Source organism: Zeugodacus cucurbitae, chromosome 2 (assembly GCF_028554725.1).
Source record: "Zeugodacus cucurbitae isolate PBARC_wt_2022May chromosome 2, idZeuCucr1.2, whole genome shotgun sequence".
NCBI lineage: Eukaryota > Metazoa > Arthropoda > Insecta > Diptera > Tephritidae > Zeugodacus > Zeugodacus cucurbitae.
This window is the reverse complement of record NC_071667.1, coordinates 32,025,856-32,051,701: the sequence shown is the minus strand read 5'-3', so window position 1 is coordinate 32,051,701 and position 25,846 is coordinate 32,025,856. Positions and strand designations below refer to the sequence as shown.

The 25,846-nt window shown below is 34.7% G+C and overlaps 2 protein-coding genes and 1 long non-coding RNA gene across 5 annotated transcripts in view; 1 reads left to right on the top strand and 2 right to left on the bottom strand.

The window, feature by feature from the left end:
* The window catches only part of LOC105219678 (acetylcholine receptor subunit alpha-like), a 41,162-nt gene extending 25,867 nt beyond the window's left edge, over positions 1 to 15,295 (bottom strand). Inside the window, exons 1-4 of one of the 3 annotated variants that reach the window (XM_054226160.1) lie at positions 15,155 to 15,295; positions 9,391 to 9,608; positions 8,038 to 8,082; positions 6,516 to 6,625 (exon numbers count right to left, since the gene is read on the bottom strand). In XM_054226160.1, coding sequence (XP_054082135.1) covers positions 6,516 to 6,625; positions 8,038 to 8,082; positions 9,391 to 9,594 — 359 coding nt within the window. In that variant the 5' untranslated portion in view covers positions 9,595 to 9,608; positions 15,155 to 15,295. Of the gene's footprint in view, positions 1 to 6,515; positions 6,626 to 8,037; positions 8,083 to 9,390; positions 9,609 to 11,359; positions 11,529 to 15,154 lie in introns of those variants that run through there. The other 2 variants (XM_054226159.1, XM_011195975.3) reach the window with 2 other exon arrangements.
* On the top strand, positions 3,380 to 11,160 carry LOC128920017 (uncharacterized). Its single transcript, XR_008470132.1, has 4 exons — positions 3,380 to 3,531; positions 10,221 to 10,307; positions 10,375 to 10,595; positions 10,662 to 11,160. It is a non-coding gene; the product is annotated as an uncharacterized LOC128920017 (long non-coding RNA).
* Positions 14,741 to 25,064, bottom strand: LOC105219680 (trypsin-1). The gene is made up of 3 exons (XM_011195977.3): positions 24,651 to 25,064; positions 17,560 to 17,946; positions 14,741 to 15,450 (listed from the first exon to the last, which is right to left on the bottom strand). Exons 1-3 carry the CDS (start codon positions 24,913 to 24,915, stop codon positions 15,095 to 15,097), a joined length of 1,008 nt encoding a protein of 335 aa, XP_011194279.1. The 5' UTR covers positions 24,916 to 25,064; the 3' UTR covers positions 14,741 to 15,094.
* Between the last annotated feature and the right edge of the window lie 782 nt (positions 25,065 to 25,846).

Genomic DNA, 25,846 nt, shown 5'->3' with positions numbered 1-25,846 from the left:
AATTATCTACAACTTCAAAGTTATGACTGTCAACAGTGACGTGGGAGCCAAGACGCGAGTGCGCCGACTGTTTGTTTGATGACAGGAGATATTTCGTCTTGTCCTCATTCACCACCAGACCCATACGCTTCGCTTCTTTATCTAGTCTGGAAAACGCAGAACAAACGGCGCGGTTGTTGCTTCCGATGATATCAATATCATCGGCATACGCCAGGAGCTGTACACTCTTGTAGAAGATTGTACCCTCTCTATTTAGTTCTGCAGCTCGTATTATTTTTTCCAGCAATAGATTGAAGAAGTCGCACGATAGTGAGTCACCCTGTCTGAAGCCTCGTTTGGTATCGAACGGCTCGGAGAGGTCCTTCCCGATCCTGACGGAGCTTTTGGTGTTGCTCAACGTCAGCTTACATAGCCGTATTAGTTTTGCAGGGATACCAAATTCAGACATCGCGGCATAAAGGCAGCTCCTTTTCGTGCTATCGAAGGCAGCTTTAAAATCGATAAAAAGATGGTGAGTATCGATTCTTCTCTCTCGGGTCTTTTCCAAGATTTGGCGCATGGTGAATATCTGGTCCATTGTGGATTTTCCAGGTCTAAAGCCACACTGATAAGGTCCAATCAGTTCGTTACGGTGGGCTTTAGTCTTTCACACAATACGCTCGACAAAACCTTATATGCGATATTGAGGAGACTTATACCACGGTAGTTGGCGCAGATTGTGGGGTCTCCCTTCTTATGGATTGGGCAGAGCACACTAAGATTCCAATCGTCAGGCATGCTTTCTTCCGACCATATTCTACAAAGAAGCTGATGCATGCACCTTATCAGTTCTTCGCCGCCGTATTTGAATAGCTCGGCCGGTAATCCATCGGCCCCCGCCGCTTTGTTGTTCTTCAAGCGGGTAATTGCTATTCGAATTTCTTCATGGTCGGGTAATGGAACATCTATTCCATCGTCATCGATTGCTGAATCGGGTTCGCCATCTCCTGGTGTTGTACTTTCACTGCCATTGAGCAGGTCGGAGAAGTGTTCCCTCCATAATCCCAGTGTGCTCTGGACATCCGCTACCAGATTACCTTCTCGGTCCCTACATGATAATGCTCCGGTCTTGAAACCTTCTGTTAATCGCCTCATCTTTTCATAAAATTTTCGAGCATTACCCATGTCGGCCAGCTTTTCAAGCTTTTCATACTCACGCATTTCGGCCTCTTTCTTTTTACGTCTGCAAATGCGTCTCGCTTCCCTCTTCAGTTCTCGATATCTATCCCACCCCGAACGTGTTGTGGTCGATCGCAACGTTGCGAGGTAGGCAGTCTGTTTTCTCTCCACTGCGGAACGACAATTCTCATCGTACCAACTGGTTTTTTGGCGTTGCCGTAGACCAATTGTTTCGGCTGCAGCGGTATGCAATGAGTTTGAGATGCCGTTCCACAGCTCCCTTATATCGAGATGCTGATGAGTGCTCTCAGAGAGCAGGAGTGCAAGTCGAGTAGAAAATCGTTCGGCTGTCGGTTGTGATTGCAGCTTTTCGACGGCGAACCTTCCTTGTGTTTGTTGACGGGCGTTCTTTGCTGCACAGAGGCGAGTGCGTATCTTTGCTGCTACTAGATAATGGTCCGAGTCAATGTTTGGTCCTCGGAGCGTACGCATGTCTAAAACACTGGAGACATGTCTTCCGTCTATCACAACGTGATCGATTTGGTTGCGCGTGTTTCGATCAGGGGACAGCCACGTTGCTTGATGAATTTTTTTATGCTGGAATCTGGTACTACAGACAACCATATTTCGGGCCCCAGCGAAGTCGATCAGCCTCAGGCCGTTTGGCGATGTTTCGTCATGGAGGCTGAATTTTCCGACTGTTGTGCCAAAGACACCTTCTTTACCCACCCTGGCGTTAAAATCGCCAAGCACGATTTTGACATCGTGGCGGGGGCAGCGCTCATAGGTGCGTTCTAGGCGCTCATAGAAAGCGTCTTTGGTCACATCGTCCTTCTCTTCCGTTGGGGCGTGGGCGCAAATCAGCGATATGTTGAAGAACCTCGCTTTTATGCGGATTGTGGCTAGACGTTCATCCACCGGGGTGAATGCCAGGACTCGGCGACGGAGTCTCTCTCCCACCACAAATCCAACACCAAATTTGCGCTCCTTTATATGGCCGCTGTAGTAGATGTCACAAGGACCCACCTTCTTCCGTCCTTGTCCCGTCCATCGCACTTCTTGGACGGCGGTGATGTCAGCCTTTAGTTGTCTGAGGACATCAACCAGCTGGGCAGAGGCACCTTCCCAATTAAGAGTCCGGACATTCCAGGTGCATGCCCTCAAATCATGATCCTTAGTACGTTTGCAGGGGTCGTCATCAAAAGGGGAGTTTCTCATCCGAGGCTCGGTGTTTGTTTTCATTGGGGAGATTTTTTTATGTGGTGGGTCCCAAGCCCTACGCACAACCGCACAAGCGGGCTTCGCCTTCTCACTTTAGCTCGCCTCCAAACGGATGTCTGTTAGCTACCCAGGGGATACTTGGTCTAAAACCGGAAGTCGTGAGCTGCTTGAGTCATATGCAAAAGAATCGTTCCTGGCCACTCCCAAGTGAATGGCAATCAGAAACTTTCCTCACTTGCGTGAACTTCTACATATGACCCCATCCCCCTACATATGACCCCATCCCCCACAGGAATAAAAAAGATATGGGGTTTATAAGGGAAAACCCAACTAGATAGATAGATGTCATCACTAAAATATTATGTGTAAAGTCTATACTCAAGTATTAAGATAACCCACAATTAAACCCATATATCCATAGTCCACTAGAGTAACAAACGCAATATATAAGGGGTGATCCAATGGGTACTTTTTTCAATGCCTTTTTTTACAGATCACGCCTGAGTCATGTGAAGCCGTCATATCTTTTTTGTATTGTTTGGCATTTCATCAGGGAAAAATTTACGTCTGAACTTTTACAAATTGTTCTACTTTATTACGATGTTCTGTAAAGAATGTGTTTTGCGCGATTCGCTCAACTTACGGTCTACATAATCGGCCTACTGAGCGTGCTATTCTCAACACCGTCACCCATCTTGAGACCCAGCATTCATTATTGGATAATATTCGACCGTCCAGCACGCAGGGAAAAAATATAGCAGCCGTAACTAAGAGTGTACACGAATGAAGGGTCCAAATTATGTCGGTGAGAACGTAACCGTCAATGGTGACCGTTATCGCGCCATGATAACCGACTATTTGATGCCTGAAATGAATTTAATGAATTTATTGAGAGAATACTTCAGTGAGCAGATAATTTCACGTTTTAGGCCGGTCGGTTAGCCACCAAGATTGTGTGATATCACACCGTTATACTTTTTGATGCGGGGATATGTAAAGTCTAAACGGACAACGATTCAGGCCTTGCAGCAAAACATCACGCATGTCATTCGACAGACCAGTCGAAATGCTCGAACGAGTCATCAGAAATCAACGGATGGACCATCTGAGACGAAGCCGCGGCCAAAATTTGAAAGAGATAACTTTAAACAAGTAAGGAAATGCTAAGTTCGGGTGCAACCGAACATTTTATACTCTCTCAATTTATTGAAGTAATTTTATTAAGTTAACACACAATTTCACCCATATATTCGGCATAATGTCCAAAAGAATAACGAAAATCATCATATATAGTATATGAGGGCTGAGGTAATTCCTAAACCGATTTCACTAATTTTCACCACCAACATACATAATATCAAAGATGATATGCTCACTTAATTTGGCTAAGATATTTCACATATTAACACAAATTTATAAGGTATTAAGCCCATCGTATTTTTGAAGATCCTATAATTAGGCATATGAGAGCTAGGGGAAATTATGACCCGATTTAATCATTTTTGGTACAGAGACACACTATTAGAAGAAAAAGATTTCCTCTGAATTAAATTAAGATATCTGAGAGATTTACCGATATTTTCGGTGAAAAATTACCCTAAGGCACTGAATTCTTCATATTCGATATACGGGAAAGTTATAATCCGATTTCAAATTCTTTTACAAGTTATGATCTGATACTGATCACATACAGTAGTTGTGTAAAGTTTTATTACACTATCTTCATTGGTTCGTTATGTATATATTATAATGTGAAGGAATCAGATGGAATTCAAAATTTAGTTATATGGAAAGTAGTCGTGGTTGTGAACCGATTTCGCCCTTTGGATGGTAATCCGTGTTATCCGGGTGGCAAGAAAGTACCATGTACCGAATTTTATTGAAATCGGTCGAGTAGTTCCTGAGGTATGGTTTTTGACCCATAAGTGGGCGACGTCACGCCCATTTGCCATTTTGTAAAACAATCTGAGTGAGGGAATATATGTACCAAGTTTCGTCAAGATATCTTAATTTTTAATCAAGTTATCCGTTGCACGAACAGACGGACAGACAGACATTCAGATTTTATCTCGTCTCGTCATCCTGATATCATATATAACCCTATATCTAACTCGTTTAGTTTTATGACTTACAAACAACCTTTATGTGAACAAATCTATAATACTCTCTTAGCAACGTTTGTTGCGAGAGTATATAAATAAACGCCAAACAATGTTTTTTCGAATGATAATAAACATTCCCCATTAAACTTTAATTTTCTGTTGTTTTTTTCTTCTTTAAAAAAGTAAGTCGACGTGGATCACCCTTTTTATAAATATATGTGGGGGCTAATGTAATTCGTGGACCAAATTTCACTCAGTTTTCCACCAAACTACAGTGTCGACATATTTCTTACATATTGATTATATACCGTATCAAGCGACACGAAAATTTGATAATGATTATATAAGCTACGTACATATATGATAAAGTAAACACCCAACTTATTAATTTTTAGCACTTTTTTTCATTAAGGTATTAAGGATATTACGGTAAAAAGTCAATTTTGTTTCAACATCTTCATTGGGTTTTGTGTTATACAGATTAGAAATACCACACTGAAACTCGCTAAACCAAGTATTGTTGGTTCCCCTTGAAGACAAAGAGTAATCCTATAAAGCATTGCCTACTCAACACTGGAGTCGAATCACTGCCTGATATAGTATTCCAAGATCCGCGAACCCGGCGGCTCTATCTAATAAATTTGATTTATAATTAATTAATTTTTGCGATTTTACCATGCTGCACGGTTTTTATATTGGTTTATTTATATTATTATAATTTTATAATAATTCTACCTATATACCTATAAGAAAAACAAGAAATGAGGGGCTATGTTCGGGTGTAACCGAACATATTATACTCTCGCAATTTATTTATTTATTTTTATTAAGATAGGACATTTTTATTAAGATGTCGACCATTTTCCATCAGTAATATCAGGATGTCATGGAAATATTTTATACTAAAGTTTATTGAAAGTAGTTTTTGGAATATGGTTTTTTGCAAAATACCTATCTTGGTGCAGCCTTTTTGTACCACCTTGTACCACCTACCATAAAATTTAGGGTGCCCGACGTGTTCCGTTAGTGAGTTATCGAACTTTTAGTAGTTTTCAACGAAACCTTTGTATGGGGGTTGGGCGTGTTTATTATCCGATTTCACTCTTTTTCATGGTATATGATGGGTTACTAAAGAGAAATGCGTTTAGTAAATTTGGTTCATATAGCTTTATTAGTGGGCGAGATATATACAAAAAACCTATTTGGGGGCAGGGTCACGCCCACTTTTCACAAAAAAATAAACACGTTTATGTGAAAATATTGTGTGCAGCATATTGCAAGAGTATAATAAATCAAAAATAAGTCCCCAATTGAACAAATATAATCACACAAGTGCATTTGACTTTGGATTCAGCAAGGTTTGGGAGTTGGGTCGAAATCATAATCAATAAATAAAAGTTAGAACGTATTATATTACTAGTTTACATTAATTTGTATATATATATAATGTATAGAGATATGTGCTTATTTTACTCTAATTTGCATAATACCGATTAAAGTAGGATAAATATAATGAACATGCTCCTTTCAGATCTTCACCTAATTAAAAATATTTCTCATGCATTTAATCACTACGAGGATCTAATATTCGTCTGGAACCTAGTTTATTATTTTTCACACTCCTTAAATGTAGCTTTGAGAGGTTATTTAATATTCGTTTCCGACCGATCTTATCTTTTGTAAACTAGTAAAAACAAAGGGTAAAAAAACAGTTTTTTATTTTAATTTTCTGAAATTTTGAGAATATTCCATCGAAAGTTTTATGCAAATTGCGATGGCAGAAGTCATTATAATTTACAATAGCCCCTGAGAGCATACTATATATTTTTGTGCCAATTTAAGTGTCTCGTAAAAAGCCAAACCAATTATGGTTTTTATTATTTGAGTCTACCTTCTTTAACAATTTTTTAGTTAAACTTGAAAAAAAAGTATTATTTATCAATCAACAGAGAACACAAAATTAGATTGTGTAATTAAAGATACTTGTAATCACTCAGCATATAATTTAGTTTAGTAGTTGTAGTTATTACTTACTTGTTATATAAAACGATATCCGGACGCCAGATATGATCTGAGGGAACGTGTAACATATGTACCCCTCCGTATTCTTTAGGTTCCCATCTCAATTTGTAGTCGTACCAGGACTGCAAAAATATATATGTATAATACATAAAATTAGTTTACGTTATTATGTTTGTGCCTTATAAGCTATGTATGTTCATAAAATTTCAATCAAATTCGAATATTCTAGTAATTATGAATATAGGTACAATTAACTTATTAAAATCGTGAGGTAATTCCTCATGTCTACAGCTCAATAGTTTTGTTCACCTAACGGTTGTAGTATGTAACACCCAAAACTAAACGAGTTTGATATAGAGTTATATGTATATACCAAAGTAATCAGGGTGACGATGTTGGTGAGAGTTCAAATCCGAATGTCTGTGTGTCCGTCCGTCCGTCTGTGCAAGCTGTAACTTGAGTACACATTGAGATATCTTGATGGAATAGTTCCACCTCACGTGTTTCTCAGACCACTACCACGCCCACAAAATAGCGAAAACATAAAAATTGCTATAACTAATCCATAAATAAAACTATTTGGTACAGAGGATCGCACTAGAAAGGGACATATTTGGATGCACCTTTTATGGGAAAGTGGGCTTGGCCTGCCCCCAAATATGTTTTTGTATATATCTCATAAACCACTAAAGCCAAATCAACCAAACTCTCTAGGATCATTTCCTTTAGCCACTTCCTTATATATTATATATATATATATATATATCTAAAAATAGAGGAAATTAGATTATAGCCACTCCTACCTCCCATACACAGAAGGGCTACACTCAAATTGGTATAAAAAATGTTAAATGGGCATGGCTCCGTCCACTTATGGGTCAAAAACCATATCTCCAAAACTACCCGAACAATTTCAATGAAATTCGGTTCGTAATATTTTCCTGGCATCCAAATGATATGTTGTGAAAAATCGGTTCACAACCACTCCTACTTCCTATATACCAGAATTGTGAAGTCAATCTGAATCGTTTGCTTTACAATATATAAGTTAAGCGCTACTGAAATTATCGGAACAGAACTTTTCACAAATACTGCATTTATAGTGTAGCATCGCCAGTCTAAAAATCGCTGAAATCGGACCATACATTTTCAAAGCCCCATATACTGAAAATGAGGTCCTTAGTGCTTCTAATCAAATTTTTACCGAAAATATAGATAAGTCTCTCAGATATTTTGAAGAAATTCAGAAGGAATATTTCTCTTCTGATAATATGTCTCCGTGCCAAAAATTAGTGAATCGGGTTAAAACTTCCCCAAGCTTCCATATACCTAATATTAGGGTTTTCGAACTTTCAATGGACTTTATACCATACACATCTTAGCCCTTCCTTACTTGTTTCAAATATCATTTATTCGACATTGAATGCAGTGGACATTATTTTAAAACATTTTAATTAGTGGTTCTAATACTATTAATGTTCTATTCCTGTCATAATTGCTAAAATATTAGTTAAAGTTTAAAAAATCGACTTACTTGTTCGACCCATAAGTTTGTCGTCATTATTTGGTTTTTGAGATTCTGGAAAAATAATTTTATTAAGTTAGATTTTGTCTTTTTAAAAAATTTAATCAATATTATTAAGTATATCGTAATTATGTATGTATAACCAAAGCAAATTTCTAAAGGTAATATATTCATAACGACAAAACCTTGGAAATTTGTGGTTGAGATCATCTGCTCATTTAAGTTCTAAAGCTTGTACTAGTGAGAACTAGGAGAAATAAAAGCGAAAGTTCTTTAAAGAAAAAGTCGTGAATACTTCTTTATGCCCTGAACATCTGAACATAGATAACGACGAGCAACGAGCGACATCTGCCATAGATTAAAATACACGCGTTCGTATGGACATATCTTTTTAGACAACAGCACGACTTGGCGACTGCAGGCTTGAAGTTGTCGCTGTCGCCAAATTACAAATGTAGTGCTGAACACATAGATGACGAAAAGCGACGAGCGACATCTGTCAAATTTTAAAATACCCGCGTTCTTATGTCTTTTTAGACAACAGCACGACGTAGCGATTGCAGGCTTGAAGTTGTCGCTGTCGCCGAATTATAAATGTTTCTAATTTTGCTGACGACAATGGCCACTGTAGAGCTGCCACTAATATGAGAAATGTAAAATTATTCAATGTTCTAACAAGTATGTCGTTATTTTGCTAGCAGAAGCGTAAAATTGCTTTGATATATCATTTATATTAACAATCGAATATTTAAAACAAATAAATCGCCAATTTTTAAATTTTTTGCGTAAATAATTTCACTTTAAACTAAATATGTAAATTTTATTGAAGTGAAAGATGTTAGTACGGCAATAATGAAATTGCTGTTTGATATGTCGCTGCCGTCTTCAAAATGTTCAAGACGCTGGCTTCGAAGCGACATTTGTGGTCAGCCGTCGCTACGTCGTGTCGTGTCGTCGTCCTTGTGTTCAGCACTTAAGAGTAAGAAAAAGAGAGAGAGAGAGAGTTGTATTTTACATATTACTGGGATAATCTAAATGATTAGATATGGAGTAGAAATTTAATATTTAATTTATTTCTTCTATATGTACATAATCTTCAACCTTTATTCTTTTTTATTATCTTATGTCATATGTCGTTTATCCCTAGCTCCAATTTCGGAGTGCAGCTGTTTCATCATTGTGTCATTAAGTATGTGTCAATAAGGACAGCTTATGACAGTTCCTATCATTTAACCTAAACTTTTCAATATTCTAATTCGCTTTCTCAACGCTCAAATTCATATAATAACAAATGGGCTTTAGCTTAACTTACGATGTATGTATAATGTTTTCAGTATGCATATGTACAATTAATTTCCTTACCACGTCAATGAGTTGTGACAATTTTAACTTTATGCATACTTTTAGAACATCTGTCGTATTTACTACAGGGCGTACAAGTTTATTGTAGTTACTTAGTAAATCATCATAAAGTCTTTTTGCATCAGGATTCCCAGCAACTGCACTATGAACCATCAAAGTTGATAACAACCATGCTTTAATTTGTTCTCCCCCTTGGAACCGCATTGCATTGAACAAATCTATATTGATATATAAAATAAAAAAAATACGTTTATTATATTTAAATGTGTCAGTTATAATTAATACAGATAAAGTGTTAACTTGAATATGTGTTTTGATGAAGGGACTTGCGATCTTCATAATCTAGTCGACTTATTGAATCTTGACTTTTTTATGACCAAGGATTAGGAAACTGCATTTCATATTTCATTTGCAATTGCATTAACACAGCTCTTGTTGCCATAATACATAGCTCTCAACAGAGCTAGTTGGATAACTATGAAATGAGGCTAAAAATATCGAATAATGCCAATTATGTACTTCAGCTCGTCTATACTTTATGGTACGGATTTAGCGAGATTATTAGATTTATCCTCCAACCGGACTACCTGGAAAATCAATATATAGTCTCAGAAGATTTATGATGGACTCTAGGACTTTAAATATATTGGATCCATTGGAAATGTCCTATTGGAACCTCTCCCCTTTATTGTCACTCACAGCACACAAATTTGCCAGAAAGAAATCTAGATGACAATAAAGTTTCGTATGACATTATAAGTTCATTTATCATCCCATCTTTAATCTTTGCTCACTGAATCCTTAATCCTGATTTTCTCATCAATTTGAAGGCTTTGGTACAGACAGTTCGGCACTATGTAGGATGGGTCGGTTGGCCGCAGAAGTTTAGATACTGGTTAGTGTGTTTGGACTTGGTTGTAAGTTGATTTCAGTCAAGCAAATATAACAAGCATTTACATTAACCCAATATCGCATTCACCTTAGGACGGACTCTAATATTATTCTTACTTGGATAAGCAATACAACAAGGACAATTTTTTTTTGCGTCCCATCGTACCATTTCCATCGGGAATGGTAAATAATGGCATCTGGTGTTATGAATCCTAATGGCTAAAATTCGATTCGGACCATTGCCGAGATACGAGAAATACAATCGATACAGCACCGGAACTTAAGTCAATCAAGACAACAGAAGAGCATATCTTGTATAGATTCTCATCAATGCCCAAAGTCATTCGATTCAAGGCATATTTATTCATATTCTTTTCCAGGTACAGATGCCCCATCAATATCTATTCTGACAATGGAACTAATTTTGTTGGAGCGTCTTAACTTATAATCAAAGATCGAAAAAAGAGAGAAAAGGAAGAGAAAATCCACGGATGGACGCAACGCCAGATCCTAACGGAACGGAACTATAACGCCCACCAAAGATTCAACACAATCAACGCGCGAATATCTACCAATAATCATAAATTATTGATATTATATAATTGATATTGCATATAAAATATATTATCCAAAATACTAACCAACATATACACAAACACCCACTCATTTGCAAAACTAACACACACACACATTGTATATTGATTATACCCCACATATACCCAAATAAACTAAATTGAAATTATATTGCATCTACCACGACTAAGTAACTCAGTTATGCATAAGAATATGATGAGAAATACTTAGAAAATTACCGTGTTCAACCATACACTTATCAATAATAGAAATAACTCAAAATGTACATTTCTTATTTTCCACTTTTATTTTATTTCAGGCTACAGTTTCTAAACTATATAAAACAAAAATAATATTTTTGTTTTGTGAAATTTTGAGTTGTTTATAGGTATATTCAAAGCTGCTTATACCGCATAATAAGCAATACTATTAATTTTATACCGCTGAACGGTAAATAAATATATTCACTCATACTTAATTCATAGTACATTTGCTTGTATTTTACCTTTGATTTAGAAAATTTTGTTAAAAATAACTAATGAACTGCCAAATTCAAACATTCCTATATTTTGCACATAATAATTGAGATTATCCTAACACAATCTTTCACTGTTTCACTATCTTTACAAAATGAATATCCTTCGACTTCTTTTGACATTCAAGTAGTTTTCACCTATGTGGTAACAGGATTATTTGAATGCGATCAAAAGGGTGAGTTCAAGCAAATAGCAAGCCTTTTAGTAAACATGCAAACGGTCCACTTTGCTTACAAAGTATATCTCACAATATCTAATTTAGAATATAACTAAATAATGGTTGATAAATTTTAATATTAATTTTAAAAATGATTTTTGGCATCACATTCATATAAAAACAATTAAGAAACAGCAGTATGCATAATTAGCACATTCCTGCATAGACAAACATTGCTTGTGAAACGTTCAGCTCATAGAGAGTTTAAATGTCAGCTGTTTAATAGGGTTTGAGAGAGCATGCGAGGCATTGTATAAATCTACGTACATTCTAAATTCAACAATGAAGCAATGTGAACAACGTCACAATTTAAGTAATGAGAAGAAAAGAGAAAAGGAGAGAGAGGAGAAAAGAAATGTCACACAACAAAGGAATCAAAAATCAATAGATTTCTATGTTATGCTGTGTTCGGTAATCAAATAAATGCATAATTGAGCATTTAAGGCTCGGATCATGTTTTCTTTTTATACTCGCGCAACATGTTGCAAAGAGAGTATAATAGTTTTGTTCACATAAGGGTTGTTTGTAACACGAAAAACTAAAATACAGTAGTTTTCCGAAATAACGAATATTTTTTTTAACGAAAACCGCTTATAACGAACAAGCAAATTTGTTACATTGAGTACCGTAAATAACGAACATCGAGAATTTGTAAGCACTCAGTTTAACTAACAACATGAAGAAGACATATGAAGAAAGAGGAAAAAATCAAATAACATCGAACCAGAATTAAAAATAAAACTGGAAAAAATTCAAAAAAATTTGCAAATTGAAAAAATGTTGAATTTTATAAAAAAGCTTAAAATTATTGATCAGCACCAAATAGAAGTATGAGTGTAAGAATTGATCCATTTTTGGAAGAATTTATTGGATTTGAATTGTTTTGTTATGGTTTTTCATTTTTTAACAAATAATTAATAAAACAATTTATTAAACTGCTATTTACGGATGAGTTATATATTTTTATTGATATAAATACCTCTAAGTGAGTACTCGAATTAACGAAAAATTCGATATAGCGAACAGGCCTGACAATTAATGTGTTCGTTATTTCGGAAAACTACTGTAGTTAGATATAGAGTTATAAATACCAAAGTATCAGGGGGACAAATAGATTTGAAATCCGGATGTATGTCTGTCCTATTTTGCCAAGAAGCATTCTTTCTGCCATTAAGCGTAATATTAGCGTTTTTTATTTTGTTTGGTGTTTTTTTCCTACGGCTCATCCTTGCGCGCCTGAGAAACGTCAACTATTCTTTTGTTGATGACCGATTATCTGGCGAGTTCCAGCAATGTGCTCTGAAAGCGTTCAACTTGCCCATTTGAGACACCAGGGATGGTGCCTTTGACATACTGCCGCCGAAGTTGTTGGTTATCATGGTCCAGATCGTGTGTGAGTTCAATTATGGTTTCTTGTCACAACAGATCGTCTTGGCTTTCGGAAAAAATATATGAGCTGATCAAATCCTCAATAATTCTCGAGGGTACAATCTGCACCACAGCACACTTGGAGTATTTGTCAATGCATGTGAGGGAAAACATTTTGTTAGGAGAGAAGAAGTCTATTTGCAACATTTCTTCACCGATGAGTTCATTCCACCTTTTAACCTTAGAATTAGGATTATATTTCGATACTGCGAAAGTTAAAGGGTGTTGGTCAGTAAAGATACAGTACTTTTCGCTTAATTGCACATCAAAATTTGCACAAATTTTCGTCCAATTAACCGGGGAATCAATTAACAGATACTAGCTTAATTGAGGAATTTGTTCAATTAAAAGAATCCCGTATAAATGAACAGTTTGTTTAATTACAGGAATAACTCTTATATGGACCACCTGGTGAATTAAGGGATTAGGGATTCAAAATTTGAAATTTTTTTGTCTTAATAAATAGTATAATATTAAAATATTATCCAAAAATCATGAACTAGATACGATTAAAATTTCAAGAGATAGAAGGAAAATCCTACCATCAGACCACATCAATATGAATGTAAAACTTTAATCGGGTTTATCTCAAATTTTGAAGTTAGTGGACATGATTTCTTGAAAAGTTATGAAGCGATTCTGTTGAAAAATTTCCAAACATCTTTATTACAACTATTTTTTTGAGTCAGTATATGGCGTAAATTTGACCACAAACGTTAGTTTTTTTGTTCAAAATCTATCTTAAATTCAATTTTTAATATTTTCTTTTTTTCTTCGTTCATTAAGAAGAAATATTTTTGGTTTGTTGATTTCATGAAAATGAGGTACCAACGGCTGAGCTTTCGGAATTTGAAAATATTAATTTCACAATATGTATCTTTAATATGCTGAATAAAATATTAGTATGTATCTCCCAGGCAACCTAATATATGATTGTATACATTAACAAAAAAATTGTAAATATACTCAAGTTTTCAACCTCTGAAACTCACCTAAGCCCTGAAAGGATAATGCATATGTATGTGCACTTGAAGTTTTTCAAATATTTGAATATTTTTTATCCTTAAGATTAGTTTTTTTCAACAATATTATTTGGTGAAATTAACCGAGGAAATTTAAAAGGAAATTTATTTTTGATGACATATATTTTGATCCAACTAAGTGTGAAAACCAATTAACCGAGTCCAATTATCCGAGAAAATTTACGTGTGCTTTCATATGTTATATTTTATGTCCGATAACACCGTTCAATTATACGGGGAAACCAATTAATCATAGGGTCAATTAAACGAAAAGTACTGTATTTAAATATTTAACGTCATGGTACTGACGTAGCCATTGCCCACACAATAGCCAATAACTCCCTTTCGATAATAGAGTATTGACATCCTTGTCCTTCAATGTCCTTGATATAATTGTTATCGGGTTGTAATTCAACCTTTGTTGTACGAAGTGGATTGAAGGATCCTGGAAATAGAAATTCCGCTGCTTGGCCATGGCGCTGTGATCTGGATTGTTTATTAAAATGAGAATGTCTCTCCTGTCGGTGACATTATCATTTGGCTTAAACCCACAAGGAGCACAACTGTTAAGCTACGTTATTCGTTATTCGTCCAATTACGTATTATTGAGTGCCAATTAGTCCTTTAGTGAATGCATTTTTTTATAATGCTTTATATACTCTTCCCCAAATAAAATATTTCGGTAGGTGTTTTAAGTAGTTTATATTTTTTCTCGAGCCGTGCAGTTGTGTATCAGTTGAACCTTATAACATAACTAAACTCTTAGAATACAATAGAAAGTAAAAGTTGACAAATAATTGAATACAAGGAGAGTTAAAGCTAATGGAAATTTTAAATTATAAGGTAATAGCGACCGCGGAAAGTGCTGAGTTTGCAGGATATGCAGTGGCATCCGGCCCAGTGCTTATTCAGCAACTGCGGCTGGTGTCATATATCGACAAACGATCGCGAGACTGTTGACTTTAGTTAAATATTATATTATTATACATATGTATACAAAATAAATAAAATAAAAATATATAATATAAATTTTTTTACTAAGAACACAGACAACTGTCATGTAAATTAGATTTTATCCATGGTATAAATTTACTAACTCTGGTGTAAACACCCGGATATCCATCTCTACCGCAGCCAACGCCCCAAGAAACTACACCGACAATAAAATACTTTATTCCATTTGAAAGCAAAAGGGGTCCACCGCTGTCTCCTTGACACGAATCCATATTCGGCCTTCCAGCACATAGCATACTAGATGTTATTCTTGTACTTTTATACTTTTGGTTTCGACATTCTGTAATAGACATTATAGGCACTTTCACTTCGTTAACGATTGCGGGTAATTCACCACCTTCGTTAGTACGTCCCCATCCAACAACAGTTCCTATTCTTCCTAGAATATAAGAGAAATAGTTTATCAGTTATTGAAACAAATAATGTAAATACAGTACTTTTCGCTTAATTACACATCAAAATTTGCACAAATTTTCGTTCAATTAACCGGGGAATATATTAACAGATACTCGCTTTATTGAACAATTTGTTCAATAAAAATAATCGCGTTTAAATGAACAATTTGTTCAATTACAGGAATCACGCTTATTTGGACCATTTGTTGAATTAAGCGATTACGTGGGAATCAAAATTTGAAAGTTTTTTTGTCTTATTAAATTGTACAATATTAAAATATTATCTAAAATTATGAAATCGATATGATTACAATTTCAAGAATGTAAAACTTTAAACGGATTTATCTCAAAACTCGAATTTTGAAGTCAGTGGACACGATTTCTTGAAAAGTTATGAAGCGATTCTGTTGAAAAATTTCCACACATCTTTATTACAACTATTTTTCGAGTCAGTATATGGCGAAAATTTTACCAGAAAAGTCAGTTTTTTTGTTCAAAATCTATCAAGAATTAAGTTTTTAATCTTTTCTTTTTTCCTTCGTTCATTAACAACAAATATTTTTGGTTTGTTGATTTGGATGAACCAATAATGAGTTATGATGTCCTTGGCAAGAACCTTTTTTGGACACTTTATGGAAGATGAGGTACCAACGGGTAAGCTTTCGGATACTGTTTCAAAATGCTGTTGACTTATGTATCTTTAATATGTGGAATGAAATAAACCCACCCAACCCCTTAAAGGAAACTGCATACATACATATGTGCACTTAAAGTTTTTCAAATATTTGAATATTTTGTACCATTATAGGAAAAATTGCAATAACAATTTTATGTACTTATGTACATAGGCATCTATGAATCTATTTATGTACATATGTATGTATATATATTTGTTATTTAAATTTATTATTGAAAAATTATAAAGTGTTGATTAGAAGATTAGTTTTTTCAACAATATTATTTTTTGGAAATTTAAAAAGAAAATTAGTTTTGATGTCATGTATTTTAAACCAACTAAGCGGGAGAATCAATTAACCGAGTCCAATTATCCGAGAAAATTTACATGTGCTTTCATATGCTATATTTTTTGCCCGATAACACCGTTCAATTAAACGGGAAACCAATTAACCATAGGGTCAATTAAACGAAAAGTACTGTATATTTAACAATTTAGAATGTCGTTATTGAATTAAAAAGTATATCAATATGTTAACAATAAGAAGTATTGTAATTATAGGGTTATAACTGTATACTATGTAAGATCGTATTGATTGTAGTTTTATAATGAAGTCTATTAAATACAGAATGTTGAAGAAGTGATAAAATAACATAATAATTAAAATACCAAAGCGGTGAAATTACAAAAGAAACCGAATAACATAGTCCATAATCTTCAACACGTATTTTTATTGTTTGTGGCGGAGTGTTTTGCATATTTTCATTATCACAGTAAGACACGAATAATTTAAGAACCACTCTTTGTTTGGAAACTTAAAGAAATGTTTATACAAGCTTTTATTTAAATTTAAATAACTGAAAGTATTCTGTATGTTGGAAAAAGCCGCAATCGACAACTATACCGGGTAGTATATCTCATATATAGTGTTATAAATATATTTCAAAACATTATAATAGCTACGTAATATAATTTAAATAAAGTTGAAAATATATATTAAACGGTCCATAAATAAATTTTATTTATTTGATAATTAATTATTTTATTTTAAACTAGACAATACTCCAGAAACTAGTACACGAGATACATATGGTATATATATTATTTAATAAAACGGGGGAAATACAAATGCGTACAAAAACATAAACAGAAACGTAGACGTGGTCATCATCCGATAAGACGGCACTAGGCGTTTTCGAGAAAAAGGTTTTGCGGACGAGATGATGGAACGTTGAGCTGTATGAGTTATTCGACGACATAGTTCAACGAATAAAGAGACAGCGGCTACGCTGACTATTCAATTTATATATCTTTTTAACTTCACGTACATTATAACTGTCTTAATATTAAAAAATCTTAAACAATAATTAATATTGATATAATAATTTAAGAAAATGTTATTTTTGTTTTTATGTACCTGCGGGATCATAGTTAAAACGTGGTAAGCATACTGGTTTTATAATTTTCGAAAACGTCATCGGCTTCCTCAATTTTAACAAGGCTATATCATTGTTATAACTGTCGGGATTAAAATTTCTATGTTTAATTATAGCACTTACAGCCCTCTGAATGGCTTTAGATTCAGATGTAATATGCTGATCGTGGTCTCCAAAGATAATCCGTATTTTAGATTTTCTTAACTTTTTAACACAATGAGCTGCAGTTAAGACATACTCTTTTGTAAGCAATGAACCTCCGCAATGAAATTTGCCATCATATACTATGCGAGCCATCCAAGGGTATTGATTAACGCCTGTTGGTCTACCACCAACTATCCTTATTTCTTCGTTCGAATATCCACAATCTAAAATAATTTAAATCAAATATACTATACATTTGTACATAAATCCAAAAGTGAAAGAAGCAAACACCAAGAAGAGATTTATTCGAGCGAATCCGAATATTAAGTGCTCTCTTAATTTTATATAATTAAAGTCGAGGAAAGATGAGTTCAACAGTCTCATATACTTTCCAAATACCATTCAACAATCAATATCCATACATACATATATAGTAAACAAGTAAGGAAAGGCTATGTTCGGGTGTAACCGAATATTTTATACTCTCGCAATTTATGTATTTAATTTTATTAAGATAACACATTTGATCCATATTGTAGCTATTCAGCACAAAGTATATAGTATATGAGGGCTGGGGTGAGTCTCGGACTAATTTCAATCATATTCCCCACCAAGCTACATTATATCCATGATTAATTTCACTTCAATATTCTTCTTTCACTTCAATATATCGGTATAAAAGTATACATTGGCACTGAGGTACTCATGTTCGGAGTCTGGGGTCTTGAAAATTTAATTGTTCGATTTGGATGTTTCTTAATTTATATATAATTTTTTTTTTCAATATACATTTATTTACTGAATCTGCTCTTTAAAGCCCAACAATAAGTTATAAAATCTTAAAACTAATTAAAACTAGACAAGCTCAACCAGGTAATTGAGTTGTTTTGGTGAAACGTTGCTCCTTAGTATGCAGGCATATCTCTTCTTTTTAGACGTGATTGATAACAGGATTGTACTAAAGCATTAGCCAATGGATTTGGGTGATCACGGAGTTTAGATATATATTTCAATCTGCTGTCCTCTACTTCTTTCTTTACCATAGGGATACCAAGATCTTTATGGATATTGTCATTGCGAATGCACCATGGTGAGCACGTGATTGTTCTAAGCATTTTCGATTGGAACCTTTGTATTATATCGATATTAGTTGCACAGGTCGTACCCCACAGTTGAATGCCGTACATCCAAATCGGCTTTATGACCACATTGTATAAAAGCAATTTGTTGTCTAGGCTAAGTTTAGAGTTTTTATTTATAAGCCAATTTAAATTTGCAGCTCTTATCTTCATGCTAGTTATTTTACTAGATATATGTATGTTTTCTCCACGTAAGCCTTCTATCTAGGTGAATACCAAGATAGGTAACTTCATTCGCTTGGGGCACCAAAATATTGTTCATTTTTACTGCCGGACACATTTTTGGTCTTAAAGAAAATGTAACGTGCTTACACTTTTGTTCATTCACAGTTATACGCCAGTTGGCTAGCCATTCTTCGACAGATCTTAAGTGCTCCGCTAATATTCTTGATGCTATAATGTTCATCCGCGAAAGTTGATGTCAAAACATTATTAGCTGTTGGAAGATCAGCAGTATATATGATGTACAGAGTTGGCCCTAAAACACTGTCTTGTGGTACACCAGCCTTTATTTGTCGTTCATCAGATATGAAGCCTCCTACTTTAACCATAAATTGTCTATTATTTAAATAAGACTCCAATATTTTATACAATTCTAAAGGAATGTTTTTAATCTTATATAAAAGCCCTTCATGCCACACTTTATCAAATGCCTGAGCAACATCTAGAAATATAGCTGAACTCTCTGCTCAAATGCTCTTCTTATTTCGTTAGTTATTCTATTTACTTGCTCTATCGTGCTATGTTTTGCACGAAACCCGAATTGATGCGCTGGTATTACATTATTTTCGTGGAGGAAAGGAGACATCTTTGATAGTAAAACCTTTTCAAATATTTTAGAAATACAGGGTAGAAGACTGGTTGGTCTGTATGAAGACGGCTGTGTCAGGTCTTTCCCAGGTTTATCTATCAGGATAATCTGCGACTTTTTCCATGAAATCGGATAGTATCCAAAACTAAAAATCGCATTAAAGAGCAAAGAGAGCACCTCTACAGCAATATTTGGTAACTCTATTAGCATTTTTGGGGTGATATTATCATGTCCTGGCGACTTTTTTTGATTTAGTTCTTTTATGATGCAATTAATTTCAAAAGGTGAAGTCTTAAAAGACTCGAGCGACTCATTTACTGTGTTAGGTAAGTTTGACAACTTAATGTTGTTCTTTGGGCAATTAGGTTGAAATACCTTTTCCAGGTGATTTGCAAAACAATTAGCCTTTTCCTCGTCACTTCGAGCCCAATTTCCACCCAAGTCTCGTATAGGCATGTTGGAGTCGACTGGAGGCTTCATGGACTTTTGGGCTTTCCACAGGGAATTTTGCTTTCTTGAGTTTGGACATAGCTTCTTTATATACATTTCATTGTGGAATTCTTCCTCGCGTTTAAGCGCTTTCTTTAATTTTCGTACGGCAGATTTCAATTGAAGCTGAGTGGAAGGGGAGCGATTTATCTGTCATTCTCGTCTAGCACGCCTTTTTTCATTTACAAGCTTTTCTATTTCTCTATTAGTGGTTTTTCGGAGACCAAGTGGCTTATAGTTTCTGTTTGGTGTTGCTAAGACAGCTTCGTTAGTTATTATATCATTGAGTTCTCTTATGCTTTCGTCAATATCCCTTCCTGTATTTATTTTGTACTCACTATTAATGTGGCTACTCACGTATTTCTTATATTTCATCCAGTTCGTTTTGTGAGATGTTAGACCCACCTTTGGCTCAACGAATATGGGCTCTTCACACAACTTTAAGTACAGGTGAATGATCAGAAGATAAGTCTGTACATGTATCAGCTGTCACAAGCGATCTATCTATATTTTTGATTACTGCGAAATCAATTAGATCTGGTATTTTGTTACGATCACTGGGCCAATATGTCGGCTTGCCAGGAGATATTATATCAAGATTATTGTGCTTATTCATAATTGTGTTGTACAGCTGTCTTCCTTTAGGGTTAATTAGACGTGAGCACCAGTACATATGTTTTGCATTGTAATCTCCACCTGCTAGGAATCTATGAACTAGCGTTCCAAAAAAGTTTTTAAATTCACCATCTGTAATTTTAAAACGAGGTGGACAGTATATAGCAGTTAGATTTAAATCACAACCCCGATTTTTTAATGATATTGTTGTAGCTTGTAACTGGGCTGTAGCATGATATTCTAGAGCATAGTGGTTAAGCCGATTTCTAACCAATACTGCCGTTCCACCGTGCGCTTTTCCATCCGGGTGATTTGTAACATAGTGTTTAAATCCGGGTATATTGAAGTTATTTTTGTTTGTCAGATGAGTTTCTGATATTAGCATTACATCTATATTTTTTTCAGACAGAAATCTAATAAACTCAAGTTTATGTTGGTTAACACCGTTAGCATCCCATATACATATATTTAGTACGCTCATTTTTTACTTAATAAAGTTTGCAGCATTTGGTTTTGCGATTTTATTAAATCTTGTATCATATTTTGCATAGTAGACATAAATTGCGTCATACATTGCGTAAGATTTATAATCATGGTTTCAATACCACCATTTGGGGGATTTTGCGGTGGTTGCATTTGTACAATGTTACCTTTTACAACATTGGCATAGCTCCCTTGTTCGGTATTATTTTTAATATTACTAGGTTTTGGTATATGATCTGTGATATCTATAATGTCATTACGGGGAGTATGTAACATTTGGTTACGACGTGCTTGAATTCCCTGTGACAGCTTCAATTTTAAATCTTTATAAATAGGACAACCCCTGTAGTTGGCAGTGTGATTTCCTCCACAATTGCTACATTTTTTATTTAAATTCTCTTTCTTAATGGTGCATTTGGAGGTGGAATGTAAATCTCCACATACCACACAAACACTGCGTAGAGTGCAATAGGATTTGGTATGCCCATATTCTTGGCAATTGGTGCATTGTACCGGACCATTTCTTTTGTGTGGTTCTTCAACGGTTACTCTACGGTGCAGCAAATATTTTAAATTATGTATTGGATGCACTTCGTTCTTTCTAAGCTGGTTAGAATTGGGCATCAGTTCAATTCTAAACATGGGTTGTGGTACTTTGTTTCTATTGAATATATTTACAACAGTTTTAATTTCAAAGCCACATTCCTCAAGAGCTTCTTTGACTTCGCTAGAATCTACGGAAGACTCTATACCTTTAATTACAATGACTAGGCCTTTAGAACTCTTCAGTTGATAAGAATAATAATTCTTATTTTTGTTTGACAAATATTTAACTATGTCCATGAAACTTTTCTCAGTGTACGACTGTATTTTAGTTTCATCTATATTGCCTTTTTTCAAAGGCACTATATGAAAATTATTAGTGCCTACAATTTCACTCAATTTACCAACAAGTGCATTTGAGCTACGCTCCCGCAAATATATTGGCGGTGGTTTAGCATTCGCGACTGTGGTGGTACCCTTCGCATTATCATCAGAACCATTGCTCAGTACGGCAAATCTGTTGCCATTTAAAACATCAGGTTTGTTTTTGATTGGCTTGTCGCCTTGAAATTTTTTAGGATTGAAAATATTGATTGATTATATATAATGACGTGAATTAATATAAATAACAATACCATTTTAGGAATCACAAGGTAATCCGACTCATCCCACATCGGTTACTCAATTCGAAATTTAATACTTTCTACGCACAGGACATTGGACCTCCGATCCTGAGTTGATTGAGGGAAAACTACATAAGAAGTAGCAACATTTCGAATAAACTTACTAATAATATTGAGAGTTGCTAATTATTTAGTACATATACTGGAATGACCTCAATTTTTTAAAGTGAATTTTGCTATAGTTTCATTTATCAGTGACTCAATAAACTAGAATAAAAAAGGCTTATTTGTCGATTTAAAAAGTAATAATTTGTATACATTGTACATAATAGTATTGAATTTCAATTATTACTTATGTTCCAATGATTGGAACTCACGCGACTGCATGAACCACACTGGTCCAGCACATATTTAAAACCCGCAGTTCAGTCGGAGACGCGACCGCCATTTGTTACTAGCCTATGAACGTTAGTTTTTCTTGTCCGCGATCGAACTAGATTTCTCCAATAAGTGAGTTATAAGTCTATTATTAAAACAAAACGATTACATGTAAACAAATAAGAAGTAAAGTAAATATTAACTAAAACTACATCTTTCCATTTTGTGGTCGCCGCGTTAGACCTTTGAGGGCGTTTCATTCTTCAGTCTTCGCTTCGGACGTGTCGCGTCGTTTTTGTGGAGCTAATCTCTGGGTGAGCCTGCACGAAATTGAGGTAACACTCTATTTGCGCCTTTGTTGTGCGTGGTAACATACATTTCTCTGTTATAAAATAATAAAAAATAATAATTTTAAGGATATTATGAAAATTAAGTTGCTGAAAATACTTACTTTCGCTATCCATTCATTAAGGATGGACATAAGCACTAATAGATTCTGAACTTTTAATTGTATATATTATATTATCTTTTTCACAACAAATCGATCACATTAGATAGTTAATACCATTTATAGTGTTTATTTTGGGCTAATTTACCTAAAAGTGAACTCAAATCTTGGCGCCCCAGAAACTAAAATCTCCCCCATTTATACAACTCGAATAATTCAAATATTTAAAATTTTACTACCAATTTGATATGTAATCGATAAATATGTTTCCATAGAGTTCACTTATATATCTCAAATCAGCCGGCATTAACAGGTGATTAATTACATTTGGTGAATATTTTTATGACTGTCTCTAGCCAAATATCAAAATGGCCTGTTCTGAAAAACAAAGTCACTAACATGCAAATATTCACTGACTGACAGACAAAATATCGGCAATAGATGTATACCAAAGTGATCAGGACGACGTGTAGGGTTGAAACCCGTACATTTGTCTTTCCACCAGACTGTCCGTGCAATTTGACATACGTTTAAAAAAAAAAAAAATAAATGAAATAACATAGAAATATTTCACGGGTTAGGAGAGTCCAATTGTTAGAAATAAATATTCAGCTATATTCATTGCTTACTTTGTCTGTAGCAGCCACTAAGATTAGACGTGTTTCTCTGAGCTTGGCGATTTTCGTTCATTAAAATCTCACACTTCGTTGCTTGTTCTCGAATCTTTCGTCAAAAACAATACTGTAACAAGGTTTGCAATAGTGTAACGAATACTGTATTTCTAGTGTGCCATCGCTCGTCTAAAAATCCTCGAAATCGGACTATAACTCTTCAATGCCCAAGGCATCGAACATGTGGACCTCAGTGCTTGTGGCTGATTTTTTACCGAAAATAGAGGTAAATCTCTCCGATATTTTTCAATTCAAAGAAGATGTGTTTCTTATAATACATAGTGCGCCTCCGTGCCGAAAATTTGACAAAATCTTATCTTAACATTAAATAAATAAATTGCGAGAGTATAAGATGTTCGGTTACACCCGAACTTATTTCTTCCTTACTTGTTTTTTTTTCTTTTCATCAACAGTATTTACACATATCTGGAACACATTTGTTACTAAAACACAATTTTGAACTCTAACTTCGTTGCAAAATTAAAAAAAAGTTCAGACAACTCCTTCATTATATAGCATTATATTTGTATGCGTGTATGTACGCGAGATTCATTACACGATTTAACTAATTTTGTCTACAAAATTGTACCTTGCCAACTTTAACACATTCATCCAATTTTGTAAAAATGGCACACATGGTCAATATAAACAAGTTTCTTACGAGTTCAAATAATATGTTCATATGCAAATTTAATATATTGCGCATTTTTCGGAGATAATCCACTTACCACAGTCACAAGTCTTTATATTAATATCTTCATTATAATCTGAGTATTCTTCTCCTTCATATCCGAAAGCATTGGTTATACTTGCACTAATTCGAAATATTGCATCGAAGAGAAATTTTCCACTTCTGTTTGCACCTACAACAGTTGTTGAGTTTTTCAAAATTTCTTTAGAATCAAAAATTTCACTCCTGTTTAATTCATTACTTGCAATAATACATTCCCCAAAAAATAGTATTAATAATGCTAGTCGACTTTGCATTTTCATCTTACATACATTTTGATTTCATTTGTTTTACAAACAAAAAATATCATGAATATTAGAACACACGCAAGTCGGCATAAACCTAACCTAATAGAGTATCAATTTAAACTTATATTCTTAAATGTTATTTTAAATTGAAATACATATTTTAATAAAACTGTGAAAGTAATAATTAGATTGGAGAAATATTGTTAAGTAATAATACAATGGAGAATAGTAATAATAAACTCATGTGAGGGTTTGGTAAATTCAAATATACATACATATGTACATGAAGGGCTAACATAGCCTAACTAGCAATATTCGGCATAAAGTCCACAAGAATAACGAAAATCATTATATGTATTATATGGGGGCTGAGGTAATTCTCGGATCAACTTCACTCATTTTCACCATCATGTTACATTATATCCAAGGCAATACACTCACTTAATTTGGCAAAAATATTTCACATATTAACCGGTTTATGAGATAAAAAGCCGACCGCATATTTGAAAACCCTAATATTAGCGATATTGAGCGCTGCCCCCGCCACGATGTAAAAGTCCTGCTTGGCGATTTTAACGCCAGGGTGGGTAAAGAAGGTGTCTTTGGCACAACAGTCGGAAAATTCAGTCTCCATGACGAAACATCGCCAAACGGCCTGAGGCTGATCGACTTCGCTGGGGCCCGAAATATGGTCGTCTGTAGTACCAGATTCCAGCATAAGAAAATACATCAAGCTACTTGGCTGTCTCCTGATCGAAACACGCGGAACCAAATCGATCACGTTGTGATAGACGGAAGACATGTCTCCTGTGTTTTAGACGTGCGTACGCTCCGAGGACCAAATATAGACTCGGACCATTATCTGGTCGCAGCGAAGATACGCACCCGCCTCTGTGCAGCAAAGAATGCCCGTCAACAAACACAAGGAAGGTTCGACGTCGAAAAG